At 58.3% G+C, this 16914-nt stretch overlaps 7 protein-coding genes across 7 annotated transcripts; 4 read left to right on the top strand and 3 right to left on the bottom strand.

The window, feature by feature from the left end:
• Positions 1-1077: 1077 nt before the first annotated feature.
• Positions 1078-2223, top strand: SCHCODRAFT_02701166 (uncharacterized protein; the record flags this gene model as incomplete). The annotated part of the gene is made up of 2 exons (XM_050346944.1): positions 1078-1212; positions 1264-2223. 2 exons carry the CDS (start codon positions 1078-1080, stop codon positions 2221-2223), a joined length of 1095 nt encoding a protein of 364 aa, XP_050199961.1.
• Positions 2224-3869: 1646 nt separating this feature from the next.
• Positions 3870-5174, bottom strand: SCHCODRAFT_02667681 (Aldo/keto reductase; the record flags this gene model as incomplete). The annotated part of the gene is made up of 5 exons (XM_003032273.1): positions 3870-4075; positions 4133-4311; positions 4371-4818; positions 4884-5028; positions 5091-5174. 5 exons carry the CDS (start codon positions 5172-5174, stop codon positions 3870-3872), a joined length of 1062 nt encoding a protein of 353 aa, XP_003032319.1.
• A 1748-nt stretch (positions 5175-6922) lies between these two features.
• Positions 6923-9607, bottom strand: SCHCODRAFT_02503590 (uncharacterized protein; the record flags this gene model as incomplete). Its single annotated transcript, XM_003032274.2, has 9 exons — positions 6923-7042; positions 7097-7240; positions 7294-7351; positions 7410-7612; positions 7668-8408; positions 8469-8632; positions 8686-9134; positions 9181-9421; positions 9472-9607. The coding sequence occupies 9 exons, from the start codon at positions 9605-9607 to the stop codon at positions 6923-6925; spliced, it is 2256 nt and encodes a 751-aa protein (XP_003032320.2).
• Positions 9608-10568: 961 nt separating this feature from the next.
• Positions 10569-12157, top strand: SCHCODRAFT_02503158 (uracil-DNA glycosylase; the record flags this gene model as incomplete). The annotated part of the gene is made up of 6 exons (XM_003031830.1): positions 10569-10807; positions 10863-10984; positions 11041-11189; positions 11298-11483; positions 11682-11798; positions 12023-12157. 6 exons carry the CDS (start codon positions 10569-10571, stop codon positions 12155-12157), a joined length of 948 nt encoding a protein of 315 aa, XP_003031876.1.
• A 15-nt stretch (positions 12158-12172) lies between these two features.
• SCHCODRAFT_02502992 (uncharacterized protein) lies at positions 12173-12508 on the top strand (the record flags this gene model as incomplete). Its single annotated transcript, XM_003031831.2, has 1 exon — positions 12173-12508. One exon carries the CDS (start codon positions 12173-12175, stop codon positions 12506-12508), a length of 336 nt encoding a protein of 111 aa, XP_003031877.1.
• A 634-nt stretch (positions 12509-13142) lies between these two features.
• On the top strand, positions 13143-14653 carry SCHCODRAFT_02625470 (uncharacterized protein). The gene is made up of 3 exons (XM_003031832.3): positions 13143-13549; positions 13608-13777; positions 13872-14653. The coding sequence occupies exons 1-3, from the start codon at positions 13167-13169 to the stop codon at positions 14402-14404; spliced, it is 1086 nt and encodes a 361-aa protein (XP_003031878.1). The 5' UTR covers positions 13143-13166; the 3' UTR covers positions 14405-14653.
• A 179-nt stretch (positions 14654-14832) lies between these two features.
• SCHCODRAFT_02625466 (uncharacterized protein) lies at positions 14833-16814 on the bottom strand. Its single transcript, XM_003032275.2, has 7 exons — positions 16552-16814; positions 16310-16497; positions 16135-16256; positions 15963-16045; positions 15708-15912; positions 15369-15629; positions 14833-15315 (listed from the first exon to the last, which is right to left on the bottom strand). Exons 2-7 carry the CDS (start codon positions 16445-16447, stop codon positions 15231-15233), a joined length of 894 nt encoding a protein of 297 aa, XP_003032321.2. The 5' UTR covers positions 16448-16497; positions 16552-16814; the 3' UTR covers positions 14833-15230.
• Positions 16815-16914: the final 100 nt, after the last annotated feature.

Below are 16914 nucleotides of genomic sequence, written 5' to 3'. Positions count from 1 at the left end.
TAGCGCAAGGATGCTGTAGATCAGTGCGATATGAAGCGAAGATACGGGCATGCGGGAGCCCTTCCGAGGACGAAAACGTGCAGTAGCGTGATGAATGGTTGGTAAGAGCCTAGAGTGGGCGATGTGCGTGGCTGCTTTCCCGACGGAGGAAAACAAGCTCCACAGTGTCTCGGAAGGAGAGGGCTCTACACCGAGCTCAGCGAATGGTAACGGCGGCCGGCACTGCCGGCCACGGCCTGCCCGAGGAGGCTGGGGGCGTTCCTTGTCGCGGAAATGGACTGTGGAGCACTTGTCGAGGCGTCGGCATCGTTGGGCAAGGCGAGTAGGCGGACGTCCTGGGCTTGGTCCCGTGAACGTGCTGTACAACTCAACCGTGACGCGGGTGTGACGGCCACGCGGCATGCCGGGTCCTCCGGCCAAAGCGGGAAGGAGGGGTGGCTGTTCTGATGTGCCAGGCGGACCGCAATGCCGATGTCCAATCGTGGGCCGCAGCGGTAGCCAAGATGGCACACGTGTAGCGTCCTGCCAGCCAGTGCTTCATGTCAGGAAGAGAGAGATATGTTCGATCTGTTGCGGGTGGCGAAGCGTTTGGGAAACACGAGAGGTGGGCTTGCGCAGTCCGCGCGGTTGGGGGTGCTGTCAGTCAGCGGGGGCGGTAAGGTAAGCGTGGGCGTGAAAGATATCGAGCTTTATGGCATCGGAGAGTCAGGAACTTGGTATTGTGCCAGAGAGGGAAGGATACGAAATACTGGCTGTTCCGTAGCGTGCTTCGCTTGGGATTGTAAATACGAACCTCCGAGTTGATGAGCGTGGGATGGGGGAAGGACGACGATGAAGAGGGCCGCTCATCCTCGTCGAACGTCATGCAGACGGTCGGATTGCTCCGCCTGCGCGCCGATGGGCCGGGGGAGCATGAGACGAGTCTAGAGCGTCGACCGGCGCAGATCCCAACAGGAAAAGCGAGATCGATCGCGTCCATATAAGGAGATCGCAAGGGCCGCCTTATTTAACCCTTGATTGTCCTTCTTTCACCCCGCCGTGTTTTTTTCCGCGCCTGTCACGTCTGCCGTCACCACCATGTCCTCCTCCCGCCCGTCCTCGCCGCCCCCCGTCCCCTCCAAGCGCGGCCGCAAGCGCAACGACAACCTCCCGCCCAACCGCGCCCGCGACGTCCAGCGCGCCTTCCGCGCACGCCGCGCTGCCCATCTCCAGGTATGTGTCCTCCCTTTGGAAATTCCCCCCGCAACCTAATCATTCCAACAGGCGCTTGAGGCCCGCGTGCAGGAGCTGGAGGACGAGAATGCCTGCCTTCGTCAAGCCCTCAATCTTCCCCCTGCCAACCGCCCGCCGCTCGGGAAGGGGCCGACCGGGAAGGACAAGCCCAAGACGAACGACCATCAGCCAAGCCAGGCGTCTCCCACTGGCTACAATCCCATCTTCACCCAGAGTCGCGCATCATCGGTGGACTCGCCCGGTTCGACGCGCACCAGCTCTATGTCGCCGAACATGCTTCCATCCTCATCACGGGCGATGCAAGTCGTCGACAGCGGGCCTTGGGACCAGGCCATCCTCATGAACGAGCAGCAATCGGAGGTGCCCCCCTCCGCTACCTCGTCGTCCTTCTCCCTCCCGCCGTTGCCATCATCCCCCATGCCGACAAAGACCCTGCCGCAGTCGTCGTATCCACCTTACCAGTCCGGGCTGCCGCCGCCGCCCCCTCCGCCGCGCGGCTCCATCTCCTCCATGCAGTCCTCCACGAACGTCTACGCCTCGCCCCAGCCGTATGCACAAAGCGTCAACGAGCGCCCGCCTCTGAGCAGCTACGCGTCGTCAAGCTACAACGTTCGCGGAGACGTGCGTGATGACCCGCGATCGCAATATTCGTTCTCTCAGCAGTCTTTTCCACCCCCAGACGTCGCTCTACACGACGAACGCAACGGGCCCAGCTCTGCACCCTTACATGCACCATCCCACCATGCGCCCCCACGAGAGTCTCCCCTACCTTATTCCCAGCGTCGCTCAGTGACGGACCCGCAGGGGTACGGGCAGCCTCTCTCGCAGGCGCAGGCGCACCACCATCAGCAGCAACAGCAGCAGCAGGCGTACATGTCGCAGGCCGCGCACGGCATCCGGCTCCCGTCGCCTCCCCGTCTACCCGATGGTCACCTCCCTTCGCTCAGGTCGGCATACGGCCCGGACGGCACCATCAACTCGCTGGCATGACTTGCTGGCTGAGCATCGCTATCGATGCATCAGTACATCTAATCCCTAGTCCCTGTCTCGTCCTGCCTTTCCTCGCCTCGCTTCTTCCTTCCCCTTTCCCCTTTTCCAGTACGACTCCCAAAACCGCTGTATCCTTAAAGACTCTTGGTTGTCGGGCGATATACGCTCCTGCATCTAGATCTGCTGTATAAACACCCTGTCCGTCCTATACCAACCGTCTTCTGCCCACCCACACCCTACCCACGTAACTGTTCACCCTACCTACCACCCACCTAGCCACTCACCCTACGCTACGGCTGTTTACTTACTTATAAGTTATTAGTAGCGGTATTCGGCCCCCTAGAGCCCCGTCGCGGCGGTATGTACGTGCACGACGCCAGCAGCAGCAATCCAACCAATACACTGTGCTATAGTAATCTGCTCTTCTGTTCTTCCCGGGGCTCGTGGTGCTCTTCCTGGACTCCATGTCGCTCTTCCCGGGCCCTGTGTCGTGAAGCTTCGCGTGGCCGCCTGTCGTTCTCCGCGGGTTTTCTTCTCTCAGGGTGCCCTCCTCTTCGCGACGTCCCCATGCCATGATCCGTCCTTCCAGTGTTCCCCGCGCTCGATTCGCACTCCGCGACGTCGAGTGTGCGTGCAGCATGACCTCAGCGTTGCTGGCCCTATGAGCTGCCGTTGTCGACTCCCTGACCCTATGAACTGCATCATGAACCTATGAGGTGCATCCTGGCCGTATGAGCTGCATCATGATCCTGCGCGTGAGAGCAGTTGGGTTCTGGATGTGTCGGCGTACATAGGCTATACGGCCCGCATACGTGCGTGGGCTGGCTGCAATCGCGTGGGTAGGCTAGTAGCAATCGCGTACGTAGACCAGCATCGCGTGCGTGTCAATGGGCAAGGCACAGCGGCAGGCTCTCCGTGATCCTTGAAACGCTTGCCCCTCCCCTCCTTCCTCCTCGCGCCCAGTTGTGCGGTGCATGTTCGCACCCTATACTACTGTACCCTTTATCCGGGCGCTGCATGGCGGGTACTATCATGAAGTCCGCGGCGCGCAGAATCAATGGGTCGGGCAGCATCAATGGGACGTGCCGCTCAGTATCAGTAAGTTCCAAGTCCGCGACGGTGCTGTCATGATTCGGGCTGCACGTTGGTAGACGTTGCATCGGTCGAGCATCACTAAACGGGGACATGACCTTCTCAGGATGAGGCCGTTGTGGAAGTTCGCGGATCCCTCTTATCCACGTCAGCACAACTCTATAGCGATTGGGCGACAGGATCTTTCTTCACTACCAGTGGAGATGCTTGCGCAGGAGGAACGAGTTAACCTTCGGACGCTCTCCCTCTCGCTCCATGGCCTCGCAGGAGAGGTGTGCGTCGTGCCTGGCTCCCTGCCGAGAAGATAGTGTGCAACCTCAGGCTGAGCAACGTCTCCCTCGACTCAAGACATCTACGAAATATCCAGCAGCACTACCAGCATAGCCAACACCCAGAATGAACCGTTCTTGGACGTCCCCGCGTTACTCATTCAAGTGTCAAGGCTGAAGTAACGCGCCACTGATTGCGATTCCAGGACTTCGATTGTCAGACGTACAGATGACACCCGATATGCGTACATGCTCTGTTCAATCGTACAGAAATTCCTGAGTTCCTCATCTACGTGCCTCCCACTCTGCCAGCGTGATGCAGTCAGCGAAATTCGAAGGATCGTGCGCAGAGGGATATCTCCCGCCTGAGACCTCAGCCTTCTTCACCAGATCCGTCAGCGTCGCCAGATCGTCCGCCGTGAGCTGGATATGCGCTGCCTTGGCGTTCTCTTCCAGCCGCGTGGGATTGCGGCTACCGGGGATAGGAATACCTGCACGTATGTGTTAACCTAGATCTTGCATCGTCGGCGCCGTGATTCTTCACTCACTGTCAGGATACGCTGCGAGCAGCCATGCGAGGCAGATCTGAGCAGAGGTTGCCTTATACTTGTCTGCAATGGTCTTGAAAGCATCGACGAGCACGAGGTTCTTCGCGAAGTTCTCCTCTTGGAAGCGCGGCATTGCCCGACGCATGTCGCCCGGCTCGAAATCGTCGAGGGAGCGGTACCTGCGTAGCCATAGTCAGTTTGCACTCCCGGATGCGCGAATGCCACAGGAGCCACTCACTTCCCAGTGATCATGCCCCGTCCCAACGGCGAGTACGCGACAATCCCGACCCCGAGCTCGCGCGCCGCGTCCAAGAACCCGTTCTGCACGATGAACAACTCGAATGGGCTGAGCTCCATCTGGGCCGCGATGACCTTCTCTCCAATACCCGCGACGCCGCGCGCCCTGCGAAGGACGTTCGCGGAGCACTCACTCAGGCCGATGTACTTGACGGTTCCCTTTTCGACATAGGGGCGCAGCGTCTCGAGCACGACCTCGATGGGCACCTCCGGGTCGACGCGGTGCTGGTAGAAGAGATCGATGCGGTCCGTCTGCAGGCGCTTGAGCGCCGTCTCCACCCGCTCGCGGACGTAGTCTGGCTTGCTGTTCGGCTTGAAGAACTCGGTCGCGCTCGGCGAGAAGTCGCAGCAGCCAAACTTGGTGGCAAGGAAGATCTCGTCGCGTCGGCCTGTCTTGACGAATCACTTACCGATGCTGACTTCGCCTAGAGGGATGGCATGTTGAGCAAGGTACTTGTAAGGGAAAAGGTGAACATCAGATGCGTACTGTCACCGTAGAAGTCAGAGGTATCCCAGAAGGTGACACCGAGGTCGGCAGCGCGGGACAGGGTGGCGAACACCTCTTCCTCGTTGGTGACACCGTAGAAGTCGAAGCCGGACTCGCTGGGCTTGGTCACACCGGCACCTACCAAGATGTTAGGTGGGTTTTGAGGCAAAGAACTAGCCTACCCATTGCACCGAATCCAATGGCGCTGACCAGAGGTCCATTCCTGCCGAGATGGCGCTTGGGGTAGCTGGCTGCCATGCTATTCGTTGGTATATAGAGGAGACCGAGAGTATAATTCAAGGGAACCTTGCATGAAAGTCTCCCGCGAGCTCTTATATGATTGACGCGCAAAGGATCCGTAGCCCCACATAAAGCCGAGCCGACACATGACCTCCTTCAGAGTCCACGGAACGCAGTTGAGTTGGTAGAGCGCCGCGACATGCCGTACGGCGGGGGTGTATAGGGGAAGACCTACTCGGGTAGCTCGCGCACTTTGCGGACGGCTTGGGACCGCGTACGACGCACGGCAAGGCTGCAAAAATTCCAAGTCATGTAGACAACACCGAAACGGAGACCCCGAGGCGCCAATAGGAGCCTGAATAACTGGGGAAGACTCGGCATCCATCCGCAAAGGTACACTGATAGCTGAGTCACTCGGAAACTATCCTCTTGTATATCATCATCGACACGGGAACGATGTTGATTACGAATATCGTCCCGAGGTGACCTTTTGTTCTCTGCTTGCTCTTCACACCTACATATGGCAGGAAGTTGAGGGGATGCGGCGGCGATCTTCGGCCGTCGCCGGGGTTCCCAGCGCAAGTCTTACCTAAGCAAAGTGACGCTCAACGCATTCAGATGAGCCGTACAGGACGCGCCACTGTACTCTACAGTTTCTGCCAAGATCACTTTCTGTGATCATGACTTTCTGACAGGAACTGTCCGCGCCAGAAGTGTGTTCTGCCCGAAGAAGCACTTCCAGATTCTCCCGCCGGTACCGGTGGCGCGCCTTTATTTGTCCGCCCAACGCCTTTGAATGTGACAGCCTGCCCGTCACGCATCATGTCTTCCGCTCCTTGCAAACCCTTACCCTTCCCCTTGCAACGCAGACGTACAATGACATGAAGTCAGCCATGGTGAGGAAAGACGTATAGTACGCCTTGGACTGTCATATCACACACTTATACTTCGTTCGTCCACTCAAAAGCTCGGGCTCTGTGCAGGCCTAGGGCCACGGGGTAGTCTCGGTCAGTGGACGTATAAGAAGTTCATCAGTAATTAGTAACATCGTCATTAGACCGGAGAGAACGGTATACGCCTGGCCCTGCCGGGTATAGACTAGGGCAGGTCAGGCAAAGAGGCGCCGAATGAAGGATCAGAGCTAGAAGCAGATTTGAGGGGAGGCTAGCTGGTTGGGGAAGGAGGCGCCATGTGCTAGTGAAGTAGAAACCCTGCGGCGACGCTAGCGGAGACCCCGCGGCAATGAGATGAGTGGTGGCCGATGATGTACTCGAGTAGAGTGGGTACTGCGCAGTCAAGGTGTAGAGGTCGTTGCATTGAGGAAGGTCTCGAATAGATTGAGTACGGACGAAAGGGATCGGCGCAGTCTGCGCAAGGGCGATCGGGCCCGCCACCATCAGAGGACCTCAACCATCCCCGCCTACCCATTCTCTCTCATCTTTGCCGTCTTTCCTTTTTGACGAGCATGGCTTTAGTTCTCTCTTCTACCTGCGCCTTTACACGGCTGCCCCCCCCCCCGTCCCACCCCACTTGGATATCAGTCTTCTGTTGGTCGGCACGTTCATCCGCGGTGAAGCCAACCTCAATCACAAGCTCACAAGGGGATAAGTATGCAACTTGGCGATGCCGAGACCCCTCTTGTACACCTATTATACCCATTATATCTAGTATACCAATTGCTACACACTTTCTCATAGTCAGAACAGTGATAGGTAATGTCCATGACCATCTCGTTTGTCCCTCCTGCCCAATCCCATTACAAGCACTCACACATCGCTCAACACCAACAAGCTCCACATATATAACGGGAGCGTCAGGTTATCGTTTTGGTCCGATAGCGCCTCCAGGACCGCAGAGATGGCGGCGATGATGGTGTAGCGTACGGTCTGGGAGGACCATGTCGGTGGATGCATCGTAGGAGTTGGCGGAGAAATGCTCACCGAGAAAGGCTCTGCAATCCCTAGGAGCCGAAGCAGCCATGCAGCGAGGACGACGGAGGATGCAAACGCGGCCGTACCCTCGGTCGTCTTCGGCGTGAGGGGTGTCCAGCGGTGGATTCCGATACGCTTGCCAACGATCGATGCCTGCGTGCCGATGTTACTAAGCGCAAATGCCGACTCGATGAGAGGCCACTTACCAGGGCATCCCCAATCCCCAACACCAGCACGCCCGTGAACGAGATGAGCTGCGACGGCCTGTCCGAATCAATTCAGTCCACTAATCCCAATCGACGCAGACGGATAGCCAACGCACGCTTCGAACCACAGCGCATTCGCACAGCCAGTGAGCAGATAAAAGTGGCTCAGGATCGCCGTCCCGCTATCCTTGCTATCCAGGAACTCGTTCATGAAGAGGTGCACCGACGCCCCGAACGGATACAATGCAAAGTAGCGCACGTATTCCGCGAAGATGAACAGCGCGAAGGCGACGTTGAACGCGAGGTGCGTGAAAGCGGGCTGATTAGCACACCGTCAGCGTCAATGTTACACAGCGGAAAGGATCATCACCCACATCCAGCGCAATCCCCGGCACGAACATCACGACCGCGAGCGCGTGGAAGAACTTCCTCCGCGCGTTCAGCCTCAGCGTTGGCACGTGCTTGTCCGCTGCGTCCAGGATATCCGTCGCCACGCTCGACGCGCCGTTCGGCAGCTGCGTCAACTGCGCCACGTTCGGGAAAAGGCCGATCTGGTTCAGACTCGGCGCGACCGACGGCACCGCCTCCCCCCCGCTCGCCGTCCCCGACGTGTCCCGCCCACTCGGCGGCGCAATAGCCTCTCGCTCCACCCCGCCCGCCCCGGGCACCGACAGCGCTTCGTTCATGCTCCGATACCTCCTCGACCGCGCCAGCTGCCGGTTCCACCCCGCCACGCTCAACAGCCCCAGCACGCCCCAATACGCCAGCAGCGCAGGTCTGCTCCACGGTCTTCGTCCCTCCAACAGATAGAACGCGGCCCACACCCAGGGATCGCGCTTGCCCAGGCACCACCGTGCCCACACGCCGATGAGCCCGAAGACGATGAGGAAGGCGCCGATATAGAAGCCGAGGGCGAGGAAGCGCCGCTGCCGGTTCTTCTCCTCGGGGTGGCGCAGGCGGCGAACGGGGCGGCGCGCGATGTGGCGGGAGAGTACAAGGAAGGGGGCGAGGGCGAAGCCAACGAGGAAGGAGCCGCCTACGAGGGCGATTTGGAAGACGAGAAGGGGCGTGGGCAGCCGGTAGGTCTTGATGTAGGTGGTGGTGACGGGCCAGATCTGGGTAGAGGGGTTAATGGGTGATTTCAAGGCATAGAAGGGGTATTCGGATGTACGCACGCGTGCTATGGTGACGTTGAGCAGCTCCATGAGCAGGGATGTACCACCGAAGCATACGAGTCCGGTCTCGCCCAGCGTGAAGCCACGGTGCGCGAGTCGGATAACGACATACTGCGCAAACTGGTAAAACAACGCAGCTACCACGGCCTCCAATATGTTGAGGTCTACTCAGCGGATGAGCTCAAGATGGGCCGCGAGAAGAGAACGCGATGCGAACTTTGCCAAATGCCGCACCCAAAGTACGGGAAGGCGATCCTCAAAACGAAGGCAAGCAGTGTGGTCGCCACGGTGAACAGTACATAGTACCAGCCACGTCGCCCTTCGCTTCGGGGGACTGAGCGCCTCTCGCCATCCGGGGATGGAGTACCGCCGACTGTGAACCGGCTTTCCCACCACCACGAACCGCATACGTGCAGTAGATGGATGAAGGAGCACAAGGTAGCGAGGTCAACGACGCTCAGGCGGGACAACAGAATGGCCTCCGAGACGGAGTACGCGTCGAGCCCGTTACCCAGCGTGGCTGGGGGTTCTATCCGCCACGCCGCTGGCAGCGGATTCGCGGCGGTCGCGGGGTCGGAGGCCGAGCGCAAGGATATGTAAAGCAAGGACGTCGCTATGAGCGGTCCGAAAAGGAGGCCGGTGAGGACGCCGTCATCTAAGGAGTCCCTAAGTCGGGTTGAGCGAGGTATGGCGGATATGGCGCGCTTCGTACCGATAATTCTTCGGCACAGACATGAAGATGAAACCGAAGTCTGCTTTGGAGCGTTCAGGGAGGCGCGGTGCCCATGGTCGTTGCGCGAGCCCGCGTCCCGGGCCTTCGAAGCTTGTCCGGGTTAGAGGTGAGGCTGCTGAGGGCGAGGTGGGGTCGGTATCCCCTTCCACAGAAGGTCCAGCAAGTGTAGTGTGTGTCCAAATCATGTACGCTATGCAGCCGCATATTAGGACGAGTAATTCTGTGATGCCACATCAGCATCGTCCCACGAGTGAAAGGGATTAGATGGACCTGTGCAAGTCCACGTTAAATAGTCCGCAGTATCAAAGCGCACGTCTATGGGGTCAGGTGCAGTTTTGATCTTGAGAGTCGCATAGAGCAAAGTGCCGAGGAGGAGGACGGATTCAGCGAGCTGCCTCGAGTCCATGAAGAATGTCAAGGTTTTGCGGGTGAAGGGGATATGACAGGAGCACTGAAAGGCAGTGGGAAGGACGGCAAAGGGGAGCAGAATAGGTCGTCTACTGATGCGGGTTGCTCTTCGTGCGGACGTGGTAGGTCGTGGCGATCGGGCACGCATGAAGGAGGTACGCGGGCTCGGTGCATCTTCCCTGGTGGACTCTTCGGAGATGGAGATTGAGGGTGGGCGTGAGTGTGAGTGATGGATGCTAGAGGGTGACGCTTTGGAGGACAAGTTGCGTGTGCGGGGCCGAATGGTGCTCTGCGATGCAGAGCGGCCTCGGAAGGTGCTAGGCATGTCCAGATCGGATTCATCATCCGAACTCGTTTGCGAGACGGAGCTGCGAATGTCAGTGAGGTGCTCAGATCATGCGAAGGGGGATACACACCCCGAGGACCCCGCATGGTAGCTCGTACTCCAGTCGTTCGTGGTGCCATTGCGAGCCCGCCGTTCTCGTGGTGTACGCCCATTGGTCAATGGTCGTGGCCTGCTCTTCTCTCGCGCATGTCTTGCGGGGGGAGGAGAAGGGGATGAGGTTGAGCGGGCCAGTTTGTTGGTTTCCTCAGTTTTGCGAACCGCAGAAAGTCGGGCGGCGATGGAGGTTTCTAGCAGGCTCGTCCGGCCCGACATGCGCCCTGCATAAGCGCGCCGACGTGTTGTTTGTGCCTGTTACGCGGCGCCATCTACGACGCGTGCCGTAATTAGCGCCCGTCGGATGGCGCGCGCCAAGTCTCTTGTTCTCAACCATTATACCCGCACAACCTACTCCTACCACTCTACTAGCACGATGGCGGACGAGAACACGACCGTCTTCCTCGAAGACATCGAAGCCAAGTCCACGACGCGTACTTCCAAGCCAGACGCGTCTGGCAGCGGAACCAAATCCAAACAGCAGACGTCCACAACGACACTCAAACGCCAGCGCACTCTCATGGACAGCTTCTTCGCTCCTCCGGCAAAGAAAGATGGCACGGCAGAGCCTGCGCTGAAGAAGCCCAAGCTGGCTGCCAGCGCATCCTCCAGTTCGGTCACTTGCAGCCCTACCAAGGCTCTTTCTGGTGTCCAGACGCTCAATTCTATTCCCTTCTCCGTGTCTGCATTTGTAGATTCGTTGAACGACGAGCAGAAGAGGCTGCTCAAGCTCGAGATTGAGTGCATGAACAAGACTTGGTGAGTAGACTGTTAGTTGGCAAGTAATCCCTAACACCGACAAATGCTCCTTCAGGCTCAAAATCCTTCAAGATGAAATCAAGAAGCCATACTTCATTGCCCTGAAGCGCTACCTCTGGGAAGAGGGTGTCCACGGCCCCGACGACACCCCCACGCCCCTCAAAGTCTACCCACCTCGTACGTCTCCCGCTTTCCTCCAGCGACTTCCCTTCTGACTTTAACGTCCTTCAAAGCGCGCGACATCTACTCCTGGTCCCACACACCCCTGGGGCGCGTCAAGGTCGTCATTCTCGGCCAGGACCCCTACCACGGTCCCGGCCAGGCCCATGGCCTCTGCTTCTCCGTGCGCAAGGGCGTCCGGACGCCACCATCGCTCAGGAATGTAGGTCGTAGCTCGTTCGTCATACTTCTTCCCTGATACTTCTTCGCTCGTGGACCTCGCACAATCTACAATCAAAACGTCGCACCACCTATCTAACCCCCACCTCAGATCTACACCGAACTCACCAACGAATACGGCGAGGACAACTTCAAGGCGCCGAAGCACGGCTACCTCGGCGCGTGGGCCGACCAGGGCGTGCTCCTGCTCAATGCCGCGCTCACGGTGCGCGCCGAGAAGGCAAACTCGCACGCGAAGCGCGGGTGGGAGACGTTTACGGAGAAGGTTATTGAGGCGGTGGACAAGTGAGTTGCCGTCATTGATTTTCCGTTCCTTTTCGTTCAGCGCCGACTGTCTTTTCCTTCTTGTTTGTTACGACTGTTTCCTTTCCTTCTTGTCAAAGTCTTATGGCCTTCGTTCTGTCATTGGAAGACTTCTCGCTGACATCCGCTCAGATACGGCGGCGCAAACCTCCCCGATCCGTCTACGGGCAAGCCCTCTGGCGTCGGTCGCGGTGTTGTCTTCCTGGCTTGGGGTAGAGCGGCCGAAGGGCGGGTAGCGAAGCTGGATAAGGTGCGTATCTTTACGGTGTCTACGCTGAGGGCTCTCAGAGTCGCCTCTGGGTGTCTTCCTAGCGTCAAGACATCGAGTTCCGTCCGGGATACATAGAATGAGCTAACAATCGTTCGTTTCACAGAAGCGACACCTAATTCTAACCTGTCCGGTACGTCCAATCTATTTTGACACAAGTGGTGCATGATGTTGATACTTTCCTTCCCCTACCTTCCCTTTCCCCTCCCCCTTCCTCTCCACCCTCCCCTCATCCCTATATCCAGCACCCCTCCCCACTCGCCCAATCGTCCGGTCCCGGCTTCGTCGGCAACGGCCACTTCAAGAAGGCCAATGAGTGGCTGGAAGAGAGATACGGGCCTGCGGGGACAGTGGACTGGTGTGCGGTTCAGAATGATTAGGATGTGTGTGGTGGGATGGGAGAGGAGGGAGGGAGTGGGGAGGTGGACGAGAGAGTAGGGAGGTGGAGGAGAGTGTGGGGAGGTGGAGGAGGGAGATGGGCAGGGGCGGAGGACTGGGCAAGAACAGCATGCCCATCGCTCGCATCACGGACCTTGGAGCGCATTCCGATAACTACTACCTCTGCGGTCGTCCGCGACCGACAGTTCAGTCAACAGCGGCCTGCGGTCATTGCGGTGCAGTCTTGCGGTCGCTGTGGTGCAATGCCGCTGCTATTCCGGCCTTTGCGGTCCTGTCCCGCGGTCGTTCGCGTCGGGCGGGTACGGTGCGCGTTCATCGGTAGGGCGCCGTAAGCTTTCACCTGATGGTTCGTACTTCACTAGCACAGGGTGCTTCCTTCCCCAACCAGCTAGCCTCTCCTCGCATCTGTCTCTAGATCTGATCCTTCATTCAAGCGCCTCTTTGTCTGACCTGCCCTAGTCTATACCTGGGATGTCGCTTGCTTGTCAGACTATACCTACCCTGTCTATAGCGAGGAAGTCACTAGTCACCCGACTCTTATGTCCCTTGACTTGTACACCTAATAACCCTGGATAGACCCCGAAGCTCCTGATTGGAGGGAGGAAGTGTGATTTGGTGCGATATGACCACGAAAAGCGTATACAGTACACGTCTTCTTTATGTCTGCCCCCCTAGTACATATGTTGAATGGAGGCGCTGACATCTCTGCGCGAAACAAGGAAGCCAAGAAAACTCCACGGACGAGGGAAGTAACGTTGAGTCATGCATGAGGGAGGCATAAGTCGGGGCATCCAGACAAACATAGGCGTCCACTGTAGCCCCTTCAACCTTGTCGGCAAGTGCCGAAGCCAGTAACCCCTTCTGCACTTTGCAAAGACAATGACGCAAGTCACGCGACGCGCATATCTTCACGTGATCGCGAACATGCGCGGCATGGCCAGGGTCCATGCGATGGCGGACTCTTGCTCTCGATCCTCACCAACATCCGAGATGGTCGTCGTCTTCGCCGACTCGTACTCCTCTGCCGACCTCGACGATGAGTTTATGCCCCTGCGCAAGCGTCGTCGCCTATGCAAGCGGAATTCGCGATGCACCGTCGCCGATCATGAGCAGCTCACGACGAGCGATGTCCTCCCGACCTGGAGGCCCACATTCATGCGCGAGTTCCCCGGCGCGGATGTGGTGCTGCGCGTGAAGGACACGTACTTCAAGGTGCATAAGGAGCGGCTCGCGCGTGCCACCGTCTTCGCCGACATGTTTGAGTTCCCGCAACCGGTCGACGCGGAGCGAGTGGATGGCTGTCCCTTGGTACCGGTCTTCGGAGATGAGGTGGAGGATTGGGATGCCACCCTGCTGTGGCTATACGAGAAAGAGTGCGTGTGCTATGTCTCTTCGACGAAGGAGGTTTCCGCTCATCGAATGTCCTCTTAGAGGTGTGGCGTATGGCCGCGCGCAACATTGGCCAGTCCTTAAAGGAGCCCTGCGCATAAGCACCAAATATGCGATCGCGGACCTCAGAGAGGCAGTTGTGACCTCTCTGCGCACGATATGGCCGGAGACGATATTTGACATGGATCTCAACTGCCTCCCAAACGCCGCAGGTGCGTGTATGCGCGCAGGACCGCTTCCTCCACATCTATTATTCACATACCCCATCCTTCCTTCTCCACTCCCTCTAACTAACGCCCATACCAGAAGCCATCACCCTCGCCCGCGAATGCAATGTCCCCGAGATCCTCCCCTCCGCCTTCTACGCCCTCTCCGTCCAGCGCTGGAGCACCGGCGCCGACGGCTGGACCAACCACCTCGCCATCTCTCCCTCAGACCTCCGCCGGCTCATCGCGGGGCGCGAGGCCGTCCAAGAATTCCTCGCGAACATACTGGTCAACCCGCTCTACGACCCCGACGTCGACCTGTGTGCCGACGTTGATGCCGCCAGCCCGGCTGTGTCCACACAGGGACGAACGCAGGGCACTACCACACAAGGTCTTCGCCCCTGCCCCGCCTGCGCGTCCCGCATCGCTGCCTACTGGCGCGCTAAGCTCGCGCCGGACGCGACGACGCCGTGGACCTTCTGGATCAGCCGCGAGATGAAGATGATGCTGGACGACCATGTGTTTAGAGACAGCCTCTGCGACGATGCCTGCTTCGATGTGCACGATTCGCTCCTCTGGGCACGCATGCGGAGGCTGAATGAGTCGGTGCCGAGGTTCTTCTTGCTCGAATGAAGTCGCGGCATTCCTCTTGGCTCGAATGGGTTCGTTGATTCATAGCCCCTCCTTAAACTGCGCTTCCCGTATCCGTATGCGTTCTTTCTGGTGGATTCGCTCTCTATGTACTTGCTATCGTATCCTCATCTAGTTTTGTCATGTCGGCCTAATAGTTGCCTGTCCTCGTATGTGTCATTACGCATGTCCCTGTCGCTACCTACTCTGCATCGTTCAAGTCCTGGCCAAATCTGCATCGTCTGGACAGAAGACCGAACTGATCATGGTAGTGGCAGTGGAAGTGGAAGTGGAATGGGAGCGGAATAACTCCCCCGCAATTGCGGTAACCCTGCTCTGCAGCACTGCCCCGCTCTGCACCACTTGCCCTGCTCCGCATCACTCACCTTGCTCTGCTACACTCGCTACCTGCTTTGCTTTCTCTCTCTCTCTCTCTCTCGAGTTCGCAGTGAAGGGGGCGTGAACGCATGCACAGCAAAGAACGTAGGTATAGAGCAACGTTGTACATACGGTAGCAAAGCGTCTCGACGCAGTCCTTCATGCTGCGGTGTACGTGCTGCCCTATACAGCGGTAGTAGTGGTGCCCTACTGGTGTAGCAGATAGAAGGCAGTCCTTCACCATGAGTGGTAGATTTGCCTGCTACGTAGGGGGTAGATAGTCCGTAGATATAGTAGGTGTCCATTGGTAGTAGCGAGTCTTGGTGGGTATGGGCGACGCTGTGCCATCTATCCTATTAAATATCTTGTGCACGGGGGTCTAGTGGACACGGCCGAAGCGGCTGTGGAATTGCGAAGGACACCGAGCGTTCACGAAGAAGCGCCCAGGTGATCACAAGCACAGCGCAACGGCGCCAAACGCTAGCAAAGTCACCGCCGCGGCGGAGAACGAAAAGCGCAAGGACAAAGCCGCGTTACTGCGAAAGTCATCAGTACCCACCATGCACCCTCCAAATCAGAACGGACTCACCTGTCCTCTGATGTCGCCCCCCGCTCCGTGATCTTCACCGTCAGCACCGCGACGAGGCCGTCAATCGCCGGCTGCCCGTCCTCGGGCACGCTCTGGTAGTGGTTGATCCCGTCGCTCGTCGCATCGAGCAGGCCGCTTTTGTACTGCACGTCCGTCTGGTACTTGTACCCGTTGTACGAGGTCGAGCCGGAGTACGTTGCCCCGTCGGAGAGAGACGAGGTGTCGATGGCGGAGCCGGTGATGTTACCGACGATTTGGTCGCTGGGATGGGGGATTGAGCGTCAGTAAGTGGTAAGGGAGGGGGATATAAAAAGAGGGTGAGGGGAGACGGGGACGCACCGAGCGATGTTGTAGCCATTGACGACGATGTCGTGGCTCTCCTTCGCCGACTTCTCGTAGGATGCTGCAAGGAAGTAGGCCCCACTGTTCTCGTCCGTGCCGTTCTGGACCCAGTAACGGAAGTGGTTGCCGCCGTTGACGGACTCCTTGCACGTCCCGAAGTTCGGGTCGCCGTAGTCCCAGCGCAAAAGACCTGTCTGGTTGGCTGGGATGCGGTTAGGACGGCTGAAGGAGGAACAGAGTGAAGCAACTCACAGTAGCCGTCTCCGTCCCCGAGATTGGCGCGCTGTACGAGGGTGTCTACTTGACCCAGGCATTCACCACCGAAACCTATAGAGCTGTATGCACCAGTCAGAACATTAAGCTCGATGTGTATATGTGAAGGGGAGTGCGGGGATGATAAGGGGAATCCAAGGAAGACACGCACGCGAAGTAACCCCGCATTCCGCCATTCTCCTCCTGGTCAACGAGGACATCGTCATCCGAGTTGGCAGAGATGATCATGTTGAGCGGCTCCCCCAAGCCTTCAGGGTACGTGCCATCGACTTGCTGAGGGTATACGTCAGTTTATATTCGATCGAGCGCATCCGGTAGCCACACACCGTGAGCATCGCGCCGCCATTGTCCTTCGGGTTGTAGTAGCCCTCGGACGGCACATCGTCTCGTCGGGAGAGGCCTGGCTGGGCAGCAGACGCAGCATGGATGGAGCCCATGAGGGCGAAAGCGATGGGGGCGAGCATGACGGTCGTGTTACGAGGCTCGGAAGGAGAGAACTGATGTATGTGCTAGCCTGCGATCTAGTCAGCTACCGACGACGCTACGCTAGCCGTCGAAGAACACGCACCTGTATAGAAGCCTGTGGTTGAGTGCAACTGAACCCTCTAAGCGGCTCGGTAGTCGTTGCGGTCAAGTTCGTGAGAATTGCTGAGCGCACTGCCCGTCGTGAATCGGAGGTTGAGACGCGTGGGTAGGTACCGGGCCGTGTATTGGGCCCTCGGTGAATAGTATAGCGGTGCTTAATAGTACAGATGGCGAGCGCGATGGAAGCAAGAGAGAAGAAAGAGAGAAAGGGACGTCGCGAGGGCGCGCGGAAGACTCTGGCAAGCGGTGGGGCGAAGCATCATGACGGGTGCCAGGAATATGTGGCGTTGTGGCGCGAATGTGCTGCGCAACCTCCACGCGCTGGCCATTGTTCTCGATTTGTCGG

The sequence above is a fragment of the Schizophyllum commune genome (assembly GCF_000143185.2).
Source record: "Schizophyllum commune H4-8 unplaced genomic scaffold SCHCOscaffold_6, whole genome shotgun sequence".
NCBI lineage: Eukaryota > Fungi > Basidiomycota > Agaricomycetes > Agaricales > Schizophyllaceae > Schizophyllum > Schizophyllum commune.
This window is presented reverse-complemented; position numbering and strand designations above follow the sequence as displayed.

Bases quoted from the DNA above. Each gene is read 5' to 3' on its own strand.
- SCHCODRAFT_02625470 (XM_003031832.3), top strand. From the start codon at position 13,167: ATGGTCGTCGTCTTCGCCGACTCGTACTCCTCTGCCGACCTCGACGAT. The intron at 13,550-13,607 runs GTGCGTGTGCTA...ATGTCCTCTTAG, and splicing joins CTGTGGCTATACGAGAAAGA to AGGTGTGGCGTATGGCCGCG. The intron at 13,778-13,871 runs GTGCGTGTATGC...CGCCCATACCAG, and splicing joins CTGCCTCCCAAACGCCGCAG to AAGCCATCACCCTCGCCCGC.
- SCHCODRAFT_02625466 (XM_003032275.2), bottom strand. From the start codon at position 16,447: ATGCTCGCCCCCATCGCTTTCGCCCTCATGGGCTCCATCCATGCTGCG. The intron at 16,257-16,309 runs GTGTGTGGCTAC...GTATACCCTCAG, and splicing joins ATGGCGGCGCGATGCTCACG to CAAGTCGATGGCACGTACCC. The intron at 16,046-16,134 runs GTGCGTGTCTTC...TGGTGCATACAG, and splicing joins GGAATGCGGGGTTACTTCGC to CTCTATAGGTTTCGGTGGTG.